The sequence below is a fragment of the Anopheles gambiae genome, chromosome 3 (assembly GCF_943734735.2).
Source record: "Anopheles gambiae chromosome 3, idAnoGambNW_F1_1, whole genome shotgun sequence".
Classification (NCBI taxonomy): Eukaryota; Metazoa; Arthropoda; class Insecta; order Diptera; family Culicidae; genus Anopheles; species Anopheles gambiae.
In genome coordinates this window covers 83267231-83290146 of record NC_064602.1, presented here as the reverse complement: position 1 = coordinate 83290146, position 22916 = coordinate 83267231, and the positions used below count along the sequence as shown (strand labels likewise).

The window sequence follows — 22916 nt, the reverse complement described above, 5'->3', positions numbered from 1 at the left end:
AAACACACGCATGTGCAACCCCGGTTTTGACAGCGCGATGCGGATTGTAAACTAATTCAATTTCCCCGACCAGTTGCTGAGGTTTACCGTGCCCGCTAATAGGCAAATACCGCCGCGGAACGTTGAGACGCAATCAATTTTATTGCGACCCAGCCGCTCCACGCCGCTTGTGTTTGACTTTCCGGCAGGTTTACGGTTGCGGTGGGAAATTTCGCACGAACATTTGATGCGAAAGTACACAACTGGTTTTGCGTGATTCAGTAAACGTTCAATCAATTGAAAAGAAGAAGCAAGTGAAATTAATTCAAAAGGCTTTTTTCCCTCGTGTTTGTTGTGTTTTTTTTTTTTTTTTTGAGAATAAAGTCCATTCTTTTAAAGACATTTCGTTAATTTGAAACACACAACAGTGAATTCATTTCCATAGTAATGTTACTTGATTGCTCTATGAAAAAAGAAGCTCCGCATGAATGTATGTAATGGGAAGTTATGGTAATATTATTCCATTCAAGGACACTACTGCTTCAGGACATTGCTTATGTTCTTTTACCCCGGCCGCTTTTTTATGTGCAGAATAATTCTCGCACAGTTTCCGCACAGCCCAATGTGTGCTGTTGAAACTGTCACCGTTCACAGAATGGAGCTATTTTATGCGATTATTACATACTTACTGAGAGCATATGCTGTGCAGAGGACCCTTTTTGCCATCGTTTCGTGGCGATTTTGTGTTGTTCCTTCCCAGCTTGTGAATCCAAACGAGCATTCCACAATTCATTCACAGTACTTTGCGCCTTAAAGCATTGCACCAGACAGCAAACATGTGGTACTAGCTGGAAGATTCAAACCCTCGTCCGCTTTCAGTGCTCAGTAACAGATTGATCTTAATTTTTCACTATTAGCACCCAACGACTGTGCCCGAGCAACCCTTACCGGGTGGAGATGTGTACCGTCTGACGACCCAGTTCTATCAATATCGTATTCCGGGGCGGCCGAGATTTACTCGATGAGAAATTAATGAGCGAAAACGATATACCTTCCTCCAGCGAGCCAAAGCCTCGCCTCGCTCCAGAATAATCCTCCCCCTGGGATGCGATAGAATGATGAATCTAATGCTGGCGCGGTGTCGATGGCGATGTTTATGAGGCTGGCAGGAAGTACCGTACCGGCTCGAAAAGGAACCCGACCGCACGATTAGTCGATGAAGCATAATGATGAATTACTGGCAACCTCGCAGGCCGTGGCCCGTCGGTTACTCGTCTTCTTTCGCGTTCGCTGCCTCTCTATCACTCCGTTCCAAGTGATTTGTGAATCAATAAATCTGTTATCAATAAGTAAGCCGGGAAGAAGGAAATGCTTTACCAATTCCGATACGGTCTCTTCCCGCAGGAGTTGATGGGTCGTCGTAAAAGGAGGGGCAGCCGCGAAAGCTTCTCCACGGTCTATTATCTTCCTGAAAAGCCCAGCCCCAAAAGGTCCCAAAAACGGAATCGAGTCAATTGCTTCATTTGTAAACATGATTGAAACCGTTCCGGAGTGGTGTTGTAAAATCGGCTAGAGAGTCGGCCCCATGCCTGAATGCTTTCTTGCAGCTCGTCGGCTGTTGTTATGATTGTGGTGTGCGAGGCAAAGCAGAGGATGAGTTAACGAGTGGCTGATAAATATTTATTCCCTCCTGCGCTCCTGGCAGCAAATCGGAAACGGAAGTCCGTCGTTGGCCCATTAGCGTTTTGGGTTGAAGGGGCGGCTGCCCACAAAATGGCCCGCGCTTGCAAGTGGAGGATTTGTTATGCAAATTTTCGCATTGATTGAATTTTGTGGTAGGTTAGCAGGACAGTGGCAGTAGGTACGGGCGCTACTTCCGCGTTTTCATGTTAGCAGTGTGGAGCGCGCTCAGTTTCACCGCTCGCTAGTTACGCTTTAAGTGTGTCAAAATATTTGCTGAGTGGTTTATTCTACTTCGCGAGGACGTTTATTAATTTTCTTTGTTGATCAAGAGAAAAGCGTCAGCTGACGCTTGAGCCGTATCTGGTGCGAGCTGTTCCTAACAACTTCTTTCGCTTTGAAGCAAATTCTTGTGATGGATTGGACAATTCCCTCTGCGCGCTTGCCGGGATATAAATTGGGACGGCGGACACTCACAATAAAACGATCACTCTTGCCCTGATTTGCTTTCTATATATCACTAAAAATCCATCAGATACGCTCGATTAGATTGCACCCCAGCCCCTTGCGAAGGCCCCACGGTAAACTGGCACAGAAAGTATGTTATTCTCTACCACCCGTGCTAAATCTAAGCAAGAGCCAAAATCGTTCAATCGTAACCGGAAAAAAATAATAAAGATAATAGGCCCGAGTCGCTGCCGGATTGACCATCACCGCCGGAGCCGGCAAACAGATAAATAGCGCGCTAGCAAACAGTCGCGCGCGCAAACATAATGAAACATTCATCTCCGTTCCTTCGGCTTGCGGGGACGGGACGGTATAAGAAAATCGAGGAAATGGATGGCTTTTGTGTGCCTAGCACAGGAGCAGCTTCAGCGTAAGCGTAGAGATATAGGTGAAGGAAGGATTAAATCGGGGGAGTCAAATTTATGACGATCTTGTGTGTCTCCATTCCGATCCGATCGATTGAGCTGAAATTTGTTTGCCTAAGAGTAATGGATCCTAAAGTATATAAATGTCTACTAAAAAAGCAACTCTGGTTCATATTTTTCCAAATTGTTCCAAAACTCTTCAGCCGAAAGATTTATAGAGTAAAATACTTAGCTAAGTACCTTTTGCCTTGTGGATTGCATACTTTTAGGCGTATTGAACTTTTTATATAGAAATTAGAAAAATAATACCTACCACTTTTAAATTCGTCAATTATGATGATATCAATGGCCAACTTATCACTTCTTCTCATTAAAATTTGATAAATCACTGTTGCAATGAATTTTATCCATCTAAACTACACCAATCATTGGTGAATTATTATATTTCACTCATTGCGAGCAATAAGTGGTTTCCGAATGTTCTTTGCTGAAATATTTCACTCCCTGCGAGCTATAAGTGGTTTCCGAGTGAGTTCTTTGCTGAAACACTTTTCATCGCATCCATAGAGCGGTCTTTGATAAGCATTTTCTACACCCAACCCCACCAAAGGTCAATAAGAATGATGAGTGTTTAATGAAATGATTGCATTTGCTTCGCACGCGATAATGCATTTATCGACTTTGCCAATCTGTTCCAGCCATTTCTTACTGGGAACTGCAAGAGCAAAGGCTTGGCCCATGTCTCACGCAACCAAAGGATAGAAATAAAAACTGATTTTTCAATCCTCAGTTCAAGAAGATTTTCTTTCCCGTCGTTCCCTTTGGCTGCTCCTTTTTTTTTGTTTTTGTCGGATCCTATCACTTCACCACATTTCTTTTTTGCTCTCCGCCCCGAATCCGCCCCAGACAATCGCTCTTTGTTTTCCGACACTCATATCCATTTGGGGGATGCCAAAAAAAAAATCGGAGTTGGAAAAAATATGTTCCCACCTCCTCGTGAGCGCTTTTCAACAGTTTTCGGTTCGTTAGCTGTGTTGGAGCATGTCCAGCAGTGGGCGCCCGCCTTGGCGAAGGCAAGCGCTAGAAAGTCTATAATTCACCACTTACCAGTGTGCTGGCACTATCTGCCAGTATATTTTTTACCGTTCACACCATTCCCTGCTTGCACTCCTAATGCTCTTCAGATTTGCTACCGAGCTTCTATAGTTTTTTTTCGTGCACTGTTTGGCTTCTTACATTTGTTTGCTTTCCCAGGGCCAAAAGGATAAGACGACCGACTAACGGGGCACGCACTCACTCCCTCTCTCTGTATCTACGCTCACTGCACCGCTCGGTGAAATAATTGTACGGATTGGTTCGCTTCACTCTTTTGGCAACGCTCCACGCCTTTGGTTGTCTGTTCGGGCCTTGCGCTGGAACAAAACGCATTACGACGTAAATCTTGCGGAAACCGACCACCACGAAAACCCCATTTCCGATCAGCAGCTACAGCTGCTGCTCTCTTGCGTACTGACCCCGATAATGCGCTCGCTCAAGGGGGAGGGGGGGGGGGACAAACGCCGCGCAACGGAAAACTCTACGCCGGAAAACAATATTTATTGCGCGAGTGCATTTCGGCAGGTTTTACGGTGTGATTCTTCAGTTTGTGTGTGCGTGTGTGTGTGTAGTTGCCAAAGAAAGAATGGCCACTTTCTTGGCACTGAAACGAGGCGCTTTCACCGCGCTGGGAGTGGCCCGGTTCTTCCTGTTGAATGATTTACAGCAGCGTGCGTCCAATTCTAAATGGCTTCACGCAGCATAAATTTGCAAACAACAGCTTGAGAATATTATTTTTATGTGTAGTTTTAGTTTGAATGTTATTTAAAAGTCTTAGTTAATATGTTGTTATAGACTCACGCAAATGAATTTTTGCACATAATCTTCTAAATTGTATTAAAAAAAGAGTCCGTTCCAAGATCCAAAGCTTAGTATGTTCGAGATAAACGTTAGTTCCAAAACATTGCTTCACCCAGAGACTTATACCGCGTGGTCCAATATTAACAACATGTGTGTCTCGATTTGCCTCGAATCCTGTAGATAAACTAGAACTCCCCCTCCAAGTCTCGCCTGTTTGTCCAGCGCTCTCTTTAGAATGTAAGAAAACACTCTTAGCCGGGGCAAAATAAATAAGTTTCCCGGCACCACTAGCCTGCGGCGTTAATCCTTTTATCCTATCAGCCATTCCCGGCACGACCCCGGCCGTCAATAGCCCTGCCGCGCCAGACAAACCCGACCCCGCTGATCAGCAGAATAAACATAATCAAACAAGTAGGCGAAGCCGAAGAAGCCAGGGGGTACTACTCATCCTGCACGACGGTGCCAAGTGCCATTCGCTCGTTTGCTCGCTTCTACGTTAGTGTCCATGTGGCCTTGGACCTTGGGAGGGTCGAGAATAGCGTCGCCATAAGGTGCAAAAAGGTTCATTCCACTGTGCTGCGGGTATTTTTCTTTTTTGCTCTCCTCACACTGCCCCGAGGTTTGTGTGCCGTGATGATGAGAAATCCATTTCCTAAAGCTTTTTTTGTTGTTGCTGAGTGTCGTTGTATCCCTCACGTCTCCCAAAAAGAACGAGTAAGAAAAACGGGGAAACACGGACACGGGAAAAATCGATAGCACTGTGGTTGTGTGTGCACTTTCAGGCCCGGTACAGTGTCCCCAGTGCTAGCTGCATTTCCGAACGATCCCCGAGCCGGCCCGTAGGTCGATCGTGGGTGTGGCTTTAATTTACCCTTTCCTGCTGTGATGCCACGGAAAAAAACCATCATCGTCAGCTTAATTACCCCTATGTATGCAGACACGGGCACAGGAGAGGACACAAGACCACCCTCCCATCTCCAGCCCACACGGAGGTCTGCGCCTAATGCAGTGTGTGTTTTTCCCGCTTTCTGTTTGATTCTATGTCTCGACCAGTGGCAAAAGAGTCGCCCAGCGCGAATGTGTTTCATTTTCACTTTCAACCATGTGGACAGACCGAGAGGTTGGCCGGTTTTGCGCCCTCGGGGCATTTCCCGGTGTGGCCGTAATGAACTGCTGGGAATAGCGTTTGAGGATTTGCTGAGTGCAGACAGTGGCAGTACGAACCGTTGTTAAACCCTTAAATGTGAGCCCGCATGGCTAAATGGCCCCGAGGTGAGTTTGGGCAAGTGAATCGATTCAGAAGAAGGGATTACGTTTGCTCGGAGTCAGTGAGTTGCGAGATCTTCTTTAAAGTCTGTAGAATCTACCTGCTCTGGGGTTGAGTAAACGCAGCTTACATTTAAAGACTCGAACTGTCCTGATCGCTTGGAATTGAAAGAGATGGATCATTTCTAAACGATTAAAACGTAATGATTGCGCTTGTGTATCCCACTGAGAATTATAATGGGTGAAAAGGTTCACTTAACCTTTGTGAAAAAGTCCCTTAGTGGACATCTACGTTTTGGGTTGTTTTAACAATGCCCTACCGAATCCGAAATAAAATTCCTTACTGTCCCAAAAATCAGATTAAACGTACAGCAACATTCCTTCTCCGCTCCAGTTTGAATTCATAATCCTCAACTAGTCCCTAGCGAATTCCTTCCAGATTAGAGCGTATTTTCCTTACGCAGGGACAGGGACGAGGGACAGGGGGGAGAAAAGGGCTAGAAGATCGAAGGAATCTCGGGTTTAAAATGCGTATCCTCACTAGTAAATGACCGAAAATTGAAGTTGTTAGTCGAACGTGATTCAAATTGACAGTTCCGAACACCGAATAGGCTTGGCTTGGGCTTGGGTACTACATCCGTCTGTCCGCTGTACCGTTGTACATCACCGTACGACACACTCTCGGTCCGACCCGACCCTGTTGTGTACCGTTCGACCGCACAACCGCAGCCATGACATGAGTGTTCCGTTCTAGTTTTGCTCCATTTTGAGTGCCACAGAGCGTCCAGAGCTGTATTGCGGGCGGTGGCCCGGTGGGGGAGCCGTTTTAACGCTTGAAATATATTTGATTTACGGTGAAAGCTCTGAACAGCACTCGACCACCACACGGTGGCGTGAGTGTGTGTGCTGGAAACCTTACATGGATATCACGTACGACATCGAACATTGGTCAGTCAACCGATTAGAAGGCTTACCTTTTGCCCCCCTAACTCCATTGTGGAGGCCCTCCAGTGTTGCTCAAAAGTTGTTCCGGCGTCACAGAGGTCCTCGGTTACACAGAAATAAGTGTACATGTGTATATGTATACCCAGGTGACTTTAGCATTTCGCCAGGATCATTGTTAGCGGTTTTCTGTTCTCACACACGCACACACACACACTCTCAAACTCAAGAAGACCTCTTTTCCCACCGGGACACCGAAGGTTGGGCTGGAGATGCCAATTTTCCGCCCAGCACTGTAAACCCTGTTCTTCTCGAAAGCGTCTCTCGAAACCCTCGCCTGCTCGGAGTGAGGCACGACGATGGACGGTGATTATCGTACAATAATTCATTGTTGGTTCTGGTTCTGGCTCGGGAAAAGAACCTGCATGGAAATAATTTCTGGACCGTGTGGCAAAACTTGGTCCTTTCCATGACGGAGAAGCTACAAGCACACACACAGACTCATTTTCCCACAGGGCAAGTAGCATGCGGAGAGCACACAATTTTGGAAGTCAAGGGACAGGAAAGAACCTGCAAGACATCGATGGTCGAAGTCTCGGCACCGTTGTGAGCGGGGGGACTTCTCCAATCAAACGCTTCGGTGGACATCTTTTTCTGGGGTGAGGCTCCCTTTGTCGGTCATGCACCAGACGCCGGAGAAGGTTTTATGTTAAGCAAACACATAAGTTATGCCTTGATTGGACCACATTTTTCAATCACTTCTCGGACTTGGGCCAGGCCATGCGGCCTGATCGCCTTTGTGCAGAAGGAAGCTAGCTGGCACGATGAAAATGGCCGAAATCAATCAACAAGCCTTCCGGGCATTCTTGAGGAATCAATCAAGCCCAGCCGAAGCGCACGCAGAGGACACACGGTAGATTGGCTTTTGGAGTTGGTGGCTGGTAAATTATTGAGCGGCTTATTGTGGAGCAATATGCTCCGCGTCGACGATGACTACGAGCTAAACGAGCCTACGAGGAGTGGTTTGGACACTGAATATTTTATGTTTGGAGTACATCGAGCCTAAATTCGCATGTGCAATGGTTTTTGGAAAGATGCTAACCAGTACCGGCCTGAGGCCTAAGTGAAAGTTTATAAAAAAGTATGGAATGCTAAATAAATTCCTTTAAAAGTATAATTAACTTTTGGATTTGGATGAGAGAATGTATTCCACGCTATGTCTGCAATTCTGAAATGAATAATTTTCTTCCCTTTTAAAGATGTGGGTTTTAAGACTCATTTCAACATGGCCCGTCTTTTCGGACCATTCTTCTGCAACAACAAAAAACCGACGTCTGTTTAACAATCCTCCCGTGAAACTCAAACTGCAGCTTCGTTCGCCTTGACTGCCTTCCTTCCCAATCATATTTTACAAATGACTATGCAGAATGGCTGACATTTTCATAAAGCACAATGACGGTGAATTTATTTCTCCAGTGCAGCGTGGTTTTTCCCATGCTGTGTGAGCGAGTTCGAGCCCGACAAGATTCTCAGCTTCTGCCTGCTTGCAAAAACGCCGCACTGCTGCGAAGGTAAACGACAATCATTCCGGTATGATTCACTTCCTTGGCAGCACTTCTTTGAGTTCGCAGGGCGCGGCATCACCACCACCCTGCTCCACCGGTGACATTGCATTGTTCTGGCTCGGTCGGAATGGCTCGGCGAACGACAGCGAAAATTAATCACCGGTAGCTGTTCAACTCTTCCGCAGCTAGCTAGGGGCGCGTCCGGCGTCGATGGGGGTTTCTGTCAGGACCTGTACTTAACACGGCTCTTTGGAGTTCAATCGTGTCTTCTTGCCTGACATATGATTCAATATCCGATTTGGCAAGTGCCGCAAGCGGTTTTTGGGTAAGACATTCCAAAGCCGTTTTGTGCTGTAACACAATACCGCCGGCCGAAGATCTGGTCGGAAATCTGATGGGTCGTATAATGATAATCCTTTTGGCAAATATTTGCACTTTAATGGTACACGTTCTCAGTTCAGTTTTATACTTTGGGGTTCCTTTGAGAAGTTCGGCTTCGATTGACTCAATGACCGGGAGGTTTCACTTTAACATAATAGGGGGAAAAACTGGTTGGTGAAAAGGGAAAAAATAGAACAAAAGATTTTCTGCCACCACAAAAAAATGTAGAGAGAGCGAAAGAGGAAATCAAACGAAATGGAAGGAAATTAATGATCTGTCCTGTGAAGATTTCTTTTCCTGTCTGTTTTTGTGAACGACAGCTCGTCTTTCATGTTTCTTGTAATTACAGTAGAAACACAATTCCTTTATCTTTGAGAAAGAGATATCATTAAAATCTTTATCTGGGAAAGAAGTTGTACCAAAAATAGAAGAATAAAGTTTATTTCTATCAGTGTGGTGAAACTGTTCCGAAACAATTGCGCAACCAAAACTGAACTACAAATATTTCTTTTGAGCATATTGAAGCGTTATTTATATTTATTTCTTCAGTTTTTGGGATAGCATTGGAAATTGGCGGATGCTCCCGACATGTTTGATTAAGAAGTCTCTCATGAAATGCAGATTGCATACTTTTAGGTGTTCATAAGATCTCTTTATTTTTTCATATTTGTTTTCTCATCTCAACTTAAAGTGTACACATCAGGCACATGATTCCTTCTGCATGAATCATTCAAATTTAAATCAAGCAAACAGCATTACCAATTAATGCAATTTGCTGCACCTGCCAATCAGTGCGCAAATGTTTCATTGAATCTATCTATCATAATAGAGCCCATGATTGCGGTACAAAAACCAACACACAATAAAGCTGTCCAGGCCAGGGCGGCAAAACAAATCAATTGGCAGAAACTAATCACGCCTGTCGTGGCAGGCAATGGATATCTTACCGAACCACTGACACTGTCGTCTCCCGGTGAAAGCAATCACGAGCAAATCGCTCTGTCTCCGGTGTGTCGACGAAAGCGCTCCCTCTTTTAAAACTATCATCGATTGCATGCGATTGCGATCGATTGCAGTCGAGCGGTTTGCGTCTTTGGTTTACTCTATACATCCCCTCCTTTCCACTACTACCGCCACAAGTAGGTAGAATTTTCTCTCGAGAGAGTCTAGCCTGCTGCCCAGGATTGCTTTCAGAGTAAACATTTGCCGTTCAATTTTCCGTCCGAAAGAAAACGGACCTCCGAGAACTGCCTGCCGAGAGCGCTTGCCGAGTTTGAGGCGTCTAGACAGGGCTATGAAATTTGCATTACCGTTTGCGAATGCAAGGCAGGAGAAACTTCCAGCAGCCGGGCTGTGCCTGCGAGTGCAGCAGCGCGCCCGAGTACCTCCGCAAACTCCGCAAACACAGAAACGCTAGGAAATGGAATTGTTTGAACTTGCCCCACAGGACCTTTCCGTTGCTCTCTGTCGGGACCAATACTCCGGCTTGTGCCGAAGGGAAGGGAAATTCCTGCTCCGCTGCTCGAAGAAGTTCGACGGAAAACTATTTTTCACTTTCCCACCGCCACATCCGTGCATACGGAATGTGGAAGGAAAGAAAAATAAAAACGGGAAAACACTCTGATAGCCATTCCTGGGGATCATTTGTCATCATTCGAGAGTTGACATTTTTGCCGCATTTTCCATCATCACCTCCCATAGCGCGGAGCAATTTGTGAATGCTACACGAATATGCAATGGAACGAGGCATGAGCAACGTAAAGTATTTGAACCACAAAAATACAAAAAAAGACATACCCAGCCATCCACGCTTTCGATGCGTCTTAAGCCGTCCGCAGCAGCCAACCAAGTTGATAGTTTCAATTAATTTAATTAGTTTTACTTTTAATTTCCTCACCCACCCGTGTGTGACCACGGGGACGGTGGTCCCCGTGAAGCGAGCCGGATAATCACCACACACCGCAAGAGCAGGGAACCACCATCCGGCATTTGGCTCATAATGTGAAATGCATCCTGCCGGAAAAAGCTCGAACTCGGCTGCGCACAATAATTAAGGCGACATCAGTTATTTTCTCGGGTGCGATTTATCTCTTCAGCCACGGGCTTCTACGGCGGGCTTGCGTGCCGTGTTTCCCCTTAATGGGAATTTTCGAGACGTACGGCTTTTTCCCCCGAGCGCTTTACCGTGTCGCAAAAAGGATAAAGCACCTGTGCACGTGTGTGTGTGTTCTTTTTACCTTGGTACGGTGTACCACCGGTGCAAGGATTGGCCTTCGGGAAAATGGGGTTTACGGGCCCAGGAGGGCAGCACGGGAAAGATAACTGCATCCTGCTGCCTTCTGAACCGGTCTTTCGGAAGGAGGTGAAGAAACATTTGAAAGCATTCGTTGATTCGAGGTTTTGGGCAGGACTAGTGCACACACAAACTGACATACACACATACACACGCTCCAACTTTTGCGACAAGATCAGCCACCACAAAACGTGTTTAATCTAAAAACACATCACATCTCAACGCGAGCTCGGGTAGCACTGTGTCCTTGGTTTCGCTCGCACACACTGGCTGACGAATGGAGTCGAGAAGACGCGAAATCACCAGTATGTGTGTCGTACGATCGCTCGCAGCAGGAAACTCAGTCCCCTTGCTCTGTGCCGAGGGTTTCTTGGAGGTTCTTATCGATGTTTTAAAATCTTCACTTTATCGCTCGAATCCATTAAATTTAATGAAAATGTATCCTTTCACCCTTCCTACCTTTCTCTATCTCTGTTGATTCGGCACTTTTTCTCGTTGGTGGTGAGTTTTTTTTCGGTCTGTTTCGATGCGCTTCCGGTGGCGGTACCAAATTCGGTTGGGATTTATTGGACGTAAAACGCATTTAAGCTGTTGTGCATTGCGATTCTAGTGCGGCTCTGCTGTAGGAACATAGAGAAAAAGTGCTTGAAGAACATTTAGGAAGGGTGTAGTGTATATGGTAGTTTTAGATTAAGGCAACATTAAAGACAGTCTTCAAAAGTTTTTTGTGAGATTTCTTAAATTCGTTATTTAATGTTATATCTGCTGTTTTGAGATCTCCGTTCGATAAATGAGCCATTTTGTATGTTTAAAGCAAGGAAAGTATGTACTTCTTGTGTGTATGTACTTTAGTATTCAAGAACAAGGCATACAACGCCATCAGTTATGCACCTTTGAAAAAAACAAAAAAGTAATTTTATTTAAAAAATCAATTGAGTAATGCACCAAATTTAAAAACGTAAAATTGTTATTTTTCCAAATGTTGCACGCCTAAAAGTATGCAATTGTCAAAGCATGAAAAGTGTATAACGCCTGTCGTTATGCAATTCGAAATACATTATGACATTACTTGAGCTAAAAGGGTAAGTTTGTATGAAAAATTATCATCTCAAATAATGGGCTATAATTTCTCAAAAAATAATAATAATAATAATAATAATAATAATAATAATGTCGTGCACATCTCATTAATGATTTTTCGCCAAATTTCGCCTCAAAAATTAAAAAATCAGACAAATTATGTCACGTTAAAAGGCAAAAAACATGCTTCAATCGTGCCCACTTTAGACGTGATAAATATCCTTTTAAACCTTTTCAATTGCTTCATTTACCGGGCCCCGGTGAATGGTGTGATGAATTTAAAACACACACACATGCACTTATGCCTTATGCCATGCATTCAATCCAACCCGTTCGGCCCAGCTACACCACCATCAGCTTTACTCCCCATCCGGTCAGATGCACGCTTAAAAGGCGCATTAAACAATTTCGAAGGATATAAATTAAACAGTAAAAAATGTACACATACAGTACAGACAGCTCCAAGTCACCTGGGTTTTTTTTTCTCCACCCCAGTGGGACTGCACATCGAACAAAGAACAAACACATTCTGCCCACGGGAGAGTGACAGAAAAAAAGGCAACACCGACATCACACTTCCCGATAAATAATTCATGTACGTAATCCGTTTCGTTTTCATCCCGCCCGTTCGGAACGCGCTCTCTCTGATTCTCTGATTGGCGTTATCCATTTGCCGGCTCGTGTGGACAAGGCGCAGCCCCGTCCTTCATCATCAGCATTTATTGTTTGTAATTTGTGCTCTCGCACTCTCTGTCGCCTTCGGTTTGTCCGCAGACGCAACTTGTCCCCGACACCACCGTTTTTTGCACGGCTGAAGGGCAACGTCAACCTCAACAGAAACTTCGTCCACCGCCCGTTTCCGGTTGAAGCTAGCAAAGCGTACCGCTTAGCACCCGACGGCTAATAGTTGGTAAAAGTTTTACAATCAATTTAATTGGATTTATGGTGTATCCTCCCCTACAGGATGCAATGAGAACGAGTTGCCATTTAACGTTCTTCGCAATGGTGTAGGGATCACTGGGGTTCTGTCGTTAAGTTCTTCATTATAAACGTTTGACCAATGTGGAGAAAGAGAGGAGCATTTTTTTGAAAAAAAGGCTGGAGAAACCATAACGGGCAACGTAATTGTCATCAAGCCGATTGTCCGAAAAAGTTAGATCCTGTGTTTACGGTTCTCACTCTCTACGGTGGAAAATGAGAGCGGAAAAATTCCCTTCCACCCTGAAGGTACAGGAGAAAGGCCAGAAATTAGTGAGAAATTAGCATTTCCCAGGAACAAAGTGAATGTTTTGCTGTCAAGGTGTATGTGTGTGTATCACTGTGACACCAGCTGCAGCACAGTCACGCCAAAAGGACGGGGGAGAGGCGAGCGCTGGACGACAGTGAGTGGTTTTTGCTGACATTCAATTAGAAATGTTATTCAACGGTGTTCGCGTGCGGAAGAATATTAAGCAGCAGATCTGCAACTCCGGGAATGGAAATGAGCTACAAAGAGTTTGTTTTTTTTTCTATGGGTGACAGCTGCATTTAGGAAGCGAAATTGAAAAACCAACCCACAACTTGGTGTTGGACTAGGTGTGGTGGACAGGTGAACGGGGGAAATAAAATTTGTTTTTCCTTTGCGCTGAAATTAAATAATCCTAAAAAGGGAATTGTGGCTATGGTTCCTGACGGTGCTGCTGACAGGAGAGGATGAGGTAGAACGAAATCAAAACTAGACGACTCTGTGGCGGTAAATATTTATCAGGAAAAACTAATTTACCATTTGAAAAGTATTTTAATAACTGCTGGAAAATACACTTAGTGCTGGAATTTAAAATGTAAAAAATAGCTCCAATTCAGCTCCAAGCGCACCATTGCTCAGTAATTCAAAAGTATCATCTGTCTTCCGTGTTCCTGTAGTTTTGCTACTTTTTGCCCATCACCACCAAGCGACGGGAAACCCCCGCCGTAAAACCGTAAACCCAAAGCAAACCCAGCGCCAACAACGTTTATTATCGGTTGTGCTGCAAACGAACACGAAAAACGCCTCCAAGCGGTTTCGAACTCCTTAAAATCAACATCTTTCCCTCGGACAAAAACCACCCACCGGAGTACGGATGGCCGGAAAATTGATTATCTCCGGGAGAGGGCAAGAAAAAGAAGAAGAAGACGAAAAAAACATCTGCTACAGCTTCCGACCGAAAAGACGAACCCTCGCGGTGAGCTCTTTCAGGGTTCAATGATCGAGTTTGGGTTCCTGCTGCTGCTGTTTCTACTTTTTTGCCAGTCCCGCTTCAAGTAGGTGCTCGTTTTTAATGCCCTGCGGGAGAAAACACTTTCCACAGTTTGTTTGAACTTCCTACCACCAAAAGGAATCCGGAGTCGACAAAAACAGTTCCGAACTGTGTCGCTTTTCTCTCCGTCCTTCCGATGCGCTAAGCGGGAGCTTCCGCCACATGGTTGCTGTTTTGTGTGTGTGTGTGTGGGAAGGTTGTTTTTTAAAAAGCGAAAGCTTTCCTTAAAGTTGAGTTTGAACAAAAAAACTGAGCGACGATTTCCCAAAAAGGCCTCATCCCCGAAACTCGAAGCTCGCACTGTGTTTTCCGTTTGCTCTACGGAGCATGCTTTTTTTGCGGTCCAGCACCGCCCGGGGTCACAACGTTCGTGTTCGGTGCGGGAGGGATAAACAAGTCTCCCCAGTATGCACTGCTGCTTTGGTCCGTGTGACCGCCCCCGGAGAAGATGATAAATGATGATAATGATAACACATTGATAACGGTGCGTAAACAGTTGCCCGGAACCGTTGCCCAGGATCGCACCCGAAACGAGCCGGACGGACACAAAAGCATCCACCGGTGTTCAGTGCTCAATTCGACGACAACAGCCCGTTCCGGTTCGAAGGACCAAAACCGCGCGTGCTTAAGCAGCGGATGAGAGCAGGAAAAAAATGATCGAAAAAACATCCCGCGGGTGATTTGCCAGTTCTGCCAGGGTGCGCAAAATGTGTGCACCAAAATGCCCTGTGTGCGTGTGTGTGTGTGCGGTTTTCCACTAGCCACTCCAATCAGTGTCCGGTGCACTGGGAGATCACCCAAAGGTCTTCGGGTTTTGTTCTCCGAGGCTGCCGAGCGACGCCTGAAGGTACGATAAAACACACACTTAACGTCACCATACACGGGGAGAGTCCTGGGCGATTGTCCTGCTTGAATGGCTCCATTTTGCACCGCCGGCACAGCCAGACGTGGTTGACATTTGCAAATGGCCGACGGTTTTAAGGTACATTCCCGCAATCGCCCAAACTCTCAGAGGCTCGCCCTCTCATCGCCGGTCGGTCGGTCGGTCCCGCACGTGTGGCGGACGACGACGATGATGATGATTATAATTGTGGTGTGTTGTGGAATGGAAATTGAACACTCTGCACACAGCGTCTCTCTGGGCGGTCCCGGGGAGGCTCACAGTCCAGCCCGAGAACCCGAGGTGGGTTCCTCTGCATTCCGGGAGCATTCCGGGCGAGCTTTCACATCGCACACGGCTGCACAGACGCGAAGGAATGTGCGGTGTGGCCGGAAGTGAACTTCGTACGTGTGATTTCATGGCGATGACCTATGCAAACCATGCAACCCGTACCCGCACTGTGTATGTGTGTTCGTGTGTCCACCGTGCTGCTCCTTTGGCTCTGTCACTAACAAGAGCTTAACGAGAGTAATGAAACACGTTCCTAAAGCGGCTGGTATGTGTGACCAAAACGGTCATAATGTCATGTAGACAACATTGTTGAACTCTGGGCCACGGTAATGAAGAAAGGTTAGAATGGGTACTGCCGAGATGCAAGACGGGACAGGAAACTATTGCCCATTGCGTCTGTGAGAGCCGGGTGGGAAGCTAAAATCAGCAACTAAGCTTAAAATATGAGCCAGATTTCGCTGACTTCGCCAGCGTTGGTCCACGTCCTCGCTGCCGAAAGCCGATTGAAATGTGGCTTAGCTGGCTTTGCGGAGAGGAAAACGTCCGCTTAACCACATACGGGCTATAATATCCCCCAAGTCTGTCAATCAACTTCAGTGGCAAAACCGGGGAGAGATGGGCGTACGTTTCGTTTGGCTGGCTTTCCCATTGATCTTCGCGTCACGCGTGGTGTAAAGTAATTTTCATTTTTGATTGAATATGACGGAAGTTAATTGTTTCTTTGGCGGAGGAACTGAGTGGAGTCTGCCGCAGCTACACCAATTTTCGTTCACCACTGCCTCCGGGGTGCGTTACCGGGAAGTTTCTTACTTACCGGCAGCTACGCACGAATGCTCCAGCTCTGCCTCCTGGAGGATATAGCACACGCTTCCAAAACACACGCACACGGAAACATATCCCTGCGGGGATTCGAATATGCTGACGCAAAGGGGAGCGAAAGGAAATTGTGGGCTCAAAGAAAGAACAAAACCACGCTAGTAGACACGCCGGTAAAGCTCAAAGGATCTTCTTTCGATGCTGCTGCAGGGCAGGTTCGGCTTTCAGCTGCAGAGTGGACGTGTCTGGGCTGCTGAGCGGTTTCGGTGGTTGTAGGCACATTCGCTTTGGTGCTGATGCTTATGCTCTGTGGCGCACCAAACCTTGGCACACCCCCGAGCAATCAGCTTTGTTAGTGCGGCAGTGTTTGATTCCGTTCCGGTTCTCCCCGTTCTCATACTGTGTTTGTACTAATGCTTGTTTTCTTCTTCTGCTCTCTCGTTCTCCTCATCCGCTTCACAGATTGCCTTCATCTGCAGCTCTACCGGGACTCGAAGGATCGCTACAAAAACGGTCAAACGAAGGCATCGCTCTCGCTGCAGCACTTTCTCGGCGTGGAGTCGGGTTTCACGCTGGACAAGGAGTCCAACACGATAGCAATCATCTGCCAGGACGTGATAGTCGTGCTGGCATTCGATACCCGCGAAAGACTGATACAGTGGCAGGTTGGTTTTGGTTTTTGTTGGTTCCTTCTATGATAATCACACCACCCCTCCCTGGTGCATCGATGCTTTGTTATACCCGCAGGTGAAGATATCCAACAATCTTGGGGACGATCTCCAGTACCTGGTTCTGGTGTCATCGGCACCACCGAAAGCGAAACTATCCACCGGACCCGCCCGGATGCACATCCAGGATCATCGGTTCTGTCTGACCACGGGCGTTCCTCCCCGGTTGACCGGGCTATGGCAAATCGAGCACTTAAGGTGAGCGAAACACATCAAACGTGCGTTTGTTGGATATACAATAAAACTAACCTTTGCTTTGCTCTCTTTCTGCCATTGGCTCATGCCTTGGACAACTCAACAGACGGTACGGTGTGGTGGACAATCGGTTTTGCTTCGAAGGTGGCTCGAGCTGCGGGAAGGGCGAGGGCCTGTACGTGTTTGTGACGGATCTGGGCGAGGAGATAACGCACACGTTTAAGCTGGCGTCGCAGGGCAAGCTGGCGAGCAAGAAGCGGGCAACGGCGAGGAAAATTGCAGGTAAGTAGGCACAGTCATTTCTGTTTCCTTCTTTTTGTTTTTGGTAAAGTGGATTTATTAACCGGAGCTAATGGAATATGTTTGCAATTTTTCAAAGCTCTCGACAGTCCCCGCAAGGGCGCAGAATCACGCTCGACGAACTACAACGACGAGATCTGCACCGTGCATATCGAAAACTCGAGCTGCACCTGCCGGAACTCGTACTGGCCGTCGACGGAATCGCGCGACCTGGACAGCAACTACGGCTGCGGTGATACGGCCTCCGTCTCCGAGTGCCACGACAGCATCAACGATTTGGACTCGTTCCCAAGGTAAGTGTTGCTGCAGCCCACCAACCCACCCAGTGTTTTCATTAAACGTTGATGCATTATCCTGGTCACGGCACCAACTATGTTTGTGATTAAAGAATCTTTCTGCTTAGAAAATGCTCACAATCCCTCATAAACCTTGTCTCGCACAAACACAGGAATACGGTGGCCAATCTCGAACGCTGCATGAGCTGCATCTCCAAGCTCGGCGCCCCTTCCATGTCGCGCAGCTCCACCGTCACCGGGACGCCCGGGGCCGTCGCCCCACTGCCCGCCTGGCACATGCTAACCGAGCACAACAACCACATCAATCAAACGCACAAACTGCCCGCACCGCAGCTAGCGCTCGACCGGATGTCGCTCTGTTCGCACGGCAGCAGCAACAACTCGGAGTACTCCATCCCCCGGCAGACGTGCGGCGGCGGCCCGGGTGAATCGAGCTGGTACGAGAAGGCACCGAGCGGACAGCAGCAGCAGCCGGGTGCACCCGCCTGCAATCACCATCGCTCAACGTCGCCCTGCAGCTGTCCGTCCGTTCCGGGCCGACCGCCGAAACCGCGAGACATTGCACTGCACATAACGGCCCCCATCCATACCGCCATCAGTATGTCGACCGGCAAGACCCCACAGCAGCACAGCGTCGGCCCGTACGAAAACTACGACATACCGAAGACGCCGGTCGCCTGCGATGGCTCGTCGTCCGGCTGCACGCCGGGCGAGAACTACGATACGCCGAAAAAAATACAAGAGTACCTGTCGAAGGAGGGCAAGGATGCGGTGGACGGTGCCGGCAGCTACGGCAACTACGACATGCCCATGTCCCTGACGAAGGCAGTGTGCAGCTGCCTGTCCGGTGGGGCGGACGCACCAGCCCTACAACCGCCACTGAAAGGGCCCGACCGGGGGGTGGACTGTACCTGCCATCGGGTGATGTCGTGGGCGGACAACTGGATATCGCTGCCGCTGTGCAAGCGGGGCAACGGGATCGAAAACACTGCCGACGTGCAGGTGAACAAGGTGAAGCTGAGCGGGGAGGGCAAGATGCCGGTGATGGATGCGAGTGGTGCGGGCGATGGGGCGAGCGGCGCGATCTACGCCACCGTCGATGTGACGAAAAAGATCCGCAAAAGGCTGGAGCAGGGTGCGTGCGCGTGCGAGGAACCGCTCGTGACGCAGCCGCAGGCCAGCGGTCCGAAGCAGCTGCCCGCCAGCTGCTACGACAACTACGAGGATGTGGAAATCAAACCGGAAGCGGCGGGGGCGGCAGCAGCAGCAGCGGGAGCCAACTACGCCAATCTGGAGTTTGAGCGGTCGCTGGAGAACTACGAAAACTCCAAGGAGGTACTGCAGCGCGCTGGCTTATGTCTGGCGGGGCTATCGAACGAGGACGAAGAGGAGGAAGAACCGCGCCTGTGCCACAAGTGTGGACATCCGAGTGTGAAAACGCCCGACACGGACACGGAGAATCGACCGGACGGTGCTGGTGGTACGGAGCAACCAACGGCGACAACGTCAACGGACGATAAGCAAGAAAACTACATGATGATGGAACCGGGCAACAAGAAGTCCAAGTTCCCGGGCTATATTCCCATGTCGCCGGCCGCTCCGACCGGCGCGTGCGGTGCAACCGAACCGGGCGATGGAACGGTATCCCCTACCGCACCACCGCTACCCTCCAAATCGGACCTGCTGAAGCAGCGCATGAGTCGCATCATCGGCGAAAAGTCGGCCAGCAATCCGAGCCTGTGCGGGCCGGCGGTGGATCGCAGCCGGAAGCGAATAGACGACGAGTCGCGCGTCCCGGGCAGTGCGATGCTGCGTGCCACCCTGGCCAGCCCGTACGCCCGCAAGCAGCTCATGGACAGTAGCGATCTGCTGCCCGCCTGCGCTGCGGAGAAGGCCCGTCTCTCGCCCAGGAAACGGTCCGCGTCGGCAGAGTCGTCCCGCTTTTTGGACGCGGACGGCGACGAGCTGGAAAGCCCGCTCAGCGGGACGGCGTCCCCCAGCACGGAAACGCTGCTGCGCAAGACGCCAACGCCCGGCTCGGCGACGGCCCTGCGGCGATCGTCCTCGCCGTGCGTCCACCAGGAGATGGAGGCGTGCGACAAATCGGCAGCGGCGGCCACCGAAGCCGAGGACGACCTGTCCGCCTCGACGAACCCTGCCTCGAGTCAGGCTTCCCAGTCCGTGTACATCCGGCGGTCGGAAAGTGTGCCGTGCAAGGCACAGAACCGGGACAGCTCCAGCTCGAACGATTCCGGCGTCTCGACTGGCTCGCTGCGGCAGCGCGGCACTGACTTTACCGACTTTGAGCTTCCGCTGACGACGGCCATGTCGGCCCGGCGCCACCAGCGGCACGTGCTGCCGGCCCAGAACTGTGTGCATGCGTCGCTGCCACGCCGCTCGAAATCGTTCGATCCGCTGCGCGAGCTTTCCTTCCAGTTCCAGAAGGTGCGCGTGCCGGAGAAGAGCACTTCGGCCGAGGCGGAGGTGCCCGTCTGTCCGCCCAAGGCGAAGGACGCGATGATGGCCGGCGGTGTGCCTGGTGCACCGTACATTGATTCGCGCAGCACCAGCAGCGGCACGTCCGACATGTCCGACTACATCGAGACGCTTTCCCTCTCTAGTCACAGTTCCTCCGATACGCCCGAAGGCATGAGGTAGGTTGTGTTTTGTGAATGCTCATCATTCCAAGTGTGTCTTAATAATGCTGGATTTTTTTTTTGTTCACCCCCCCCCCCCCCCCCCCCCCCTTGCACGTAAAGGCACATCCGACAGGCGACATCGACGCTAAGGCCACGCTCTGGCAAAGAGTATCAAAATATCGATCGCTCGATACTGTCGCTCACGCAGGCGAGCACGACGGACGCGATCAAGATGCCGGGCACACCGTCCCAGCTGCGCGGGCTGCTCTCCTGTTCGGCCAACTACGCCAACATCACGCCCGTGCCGGAAAATGCCGAATCGCCCAGCCCCGGCTACCAGAGTGGCACCTCGCCGCAGGACGCACAGGGTCAGCATTTTATGTTTAAGGTGAGTAAGCATGAATGTTTGATTTCATTTTAAAAAAATGTTAAAAAAGCTGTCGGACACTTTATACGCTCTTTCTTTTGTGAAATGAACTTAATGTAATGGAAATTGGACGCAATGGCACTCTTGTTGTACAAATCCAATAGGATTGGGCATGTCCTTAAAGCCCAAATTCCATCGTATGAAGTTCCCTTCCCATAAAAAAGGGTCAAGAAAGAGTCCCACAACTATGAGAACCCCTGGAAAACCCCTGTAATGTCGATTAAAGTATGAACGCCTAAATGTATGCAATATTGGGGTATTTTATTCATATCATTCTCTGTTCCTCTTTTGATGCAATATTAGCCTACCTTTTAGCCGTTAAGCACTTGAGGCTGTAATTATGATAAGCGGGCAAGGATTTATGTTAACATTAATTTGTAAGTTAAGAATTATTATTTTGGTACATCAGAATGGTTTGGAATATTATTTTATTATTTTTAAATTACAATCAAAAATACATTACATACATTTAGGCTCATATGCTGATTATCGTGTCCTTATCAAAACCATCTTCACTGACCGATTTACATCAATTATTTCTCATCTCTTTTCTGTTGCAGAACTCATCGTAAAACCAAAAACACACAACCTGCAGCAGCAAAGCCAAGGTATTGTACAGACAATTTCATTAATTTTAAGGTTCGTTAAGCGCACGTGTCTGCAGTGTGTTGAGAACGAGGTGAAATAGTCACACCAAGAACGACAACAACAAAGCAAAAAAAACAAAAAAACAGACCCAAAAACATTCAATGAAAGCAATAACATTATGAAGTATAAAACATTTGTTTTTGTATGTTAGTCAGTACGAATGGTATAAACAGAAAACTAGAAAATCAAAACAACCAAAACCCCAGTACTCCTGCAAACGTTAGTGGAAATTGTACAGGTTTTTGTCCTTAGTTTGCTACCTAAAAACGAGCCCCAAACACGTTCGACTAGGAACGTTGGCGCAAGCAGTAAGAAGCATTGCTTATATCGATGCTGTAATATAAAAACGCAAACACACCTACAAATGCGCTAGCGGGGGTGGCTTTTTGTTTTTGCTCTCCCCCAGCAAACAAGCAAGCAGCAAACTCCTCGCGCCGCGAGCGAGTTTACCCGGAGACAGAAAAGACATAAAAATTGATCGCTTACATTGCAAGAAATCCCACCAACGACTGATGCCACCGCCGGGCCGGGAAGAAGGAACGGCACTCACGAAAACGGAAAGAAAACGTCCGGAAAAGAACGAATTGCAGTTGGGTCTGCTGTACCGGCTGCAGGCGTATTGTTGAGCGCGCCCGCTCACTCCGGTGTGCCGCCGCGTCGCTCTGTTTGATTGTAATTATTTAACCTTCCGATCCTGGAAGGCATTACTCGTGGCCCGTTCCCATTCATGGATTACCTGGACCCCGTGAAGTTGTGTGAATGTGTACCGTGGTGAAGATTTTCCTTACCATTGTCATCACCGTCACACCTTCGCAGTGATGATTGGAGAAGGGAGGGAGGGAGGTGCAAACAATGGAAACATATTCTCCAAGTGTTTTACCGTCTTCTGCTGTAAAGGTGCGGACGGAATCCATTTCTATGTTGGGGTAAAGCGAAGGGAGGGGATAAACTGGAAGAGGAAACGGTACAAAATGGAGACAATGATGCGAAAGAATTGCTTCCTTGTAAGTAGCAAAGCATCTCCACCCCTCGAAGAGGGAAACAATAATAAGTTTCCGATGAGAGCGAGTGGGGCTGTGGCAGTGTTTCTGGTGTGGGGGCCTGTGTGTTGGTATATATATTTTCACATTCCCCAAAAGTGGGTGGAAAATCGTAAAAACAGATAGACTTCCGTCATCTAGGGAATGTTACACTAGAGTTGGTAAATAAAATATTTCCCATCCACCGAGTTGTGTTTCACCGAGATGTAACTTTTGTGACACTCGCACACACATACAATCGATATTGTGTGATAAACATTGATCGTTACGATTGAGCTCTCTGCCTCTGCCAGGTAGATGGCGTGTATTCACGTGTTTCGTCTTTGGGTGAACATATTTTTTAGAGATTAAAACAAACACCGCCACTTCGGGTTGATGATATTGGTTGATGGCTTTTGTGTCGCTACTGTTTGTTGAGACGGAAGA

At 48.1% G+C, this 22916-nt stretch overlaps 1 protein-coding gene across 5 annotated transcripts in view; it reads left to right on the top strand.

The window, feature by feature from the left end:
• Window positions 1–21620, top strand: part of LOC133393081 (uncharacterized) — a 412772-nt gene extending 391152 nt beyond the window's left edge. For all 5 annotated transcript variants that reach the window (XM_061656427.1, XM_061656426.1, XM_061656430.1 and 2 more), the window contains 7 exons: window positions 16680–16882; window positions 16965–17143; window positions 17247–17422; window positions 17520–17733; window positions 17889–20390; window positions 20496–20763; window positions 21363–21620. In XM_061656427.1, coding sequence (XP_061512411.1) covers window positions 16680–16882; window positions 16965–17143; window positions 17247–17422; window positions 17520–17733; window positions 17889–20390; window positions 20496–20763; window positions 21363–21374 — 3554 coding nt within the window. In that variant the 3' untranslated portion in view covers window positions 21375–21620. The remainder of the gene's footprint in view (window positions 1–16679; window positions 16883–16964; window positions 17144–17246; window positions 17423–17519; window positions 17734–17888; window positions 20391–20495; window positions 20764–21362) is intronic.
• Window positions 21621–22916: the final 1296 nt, after the last annotated feature.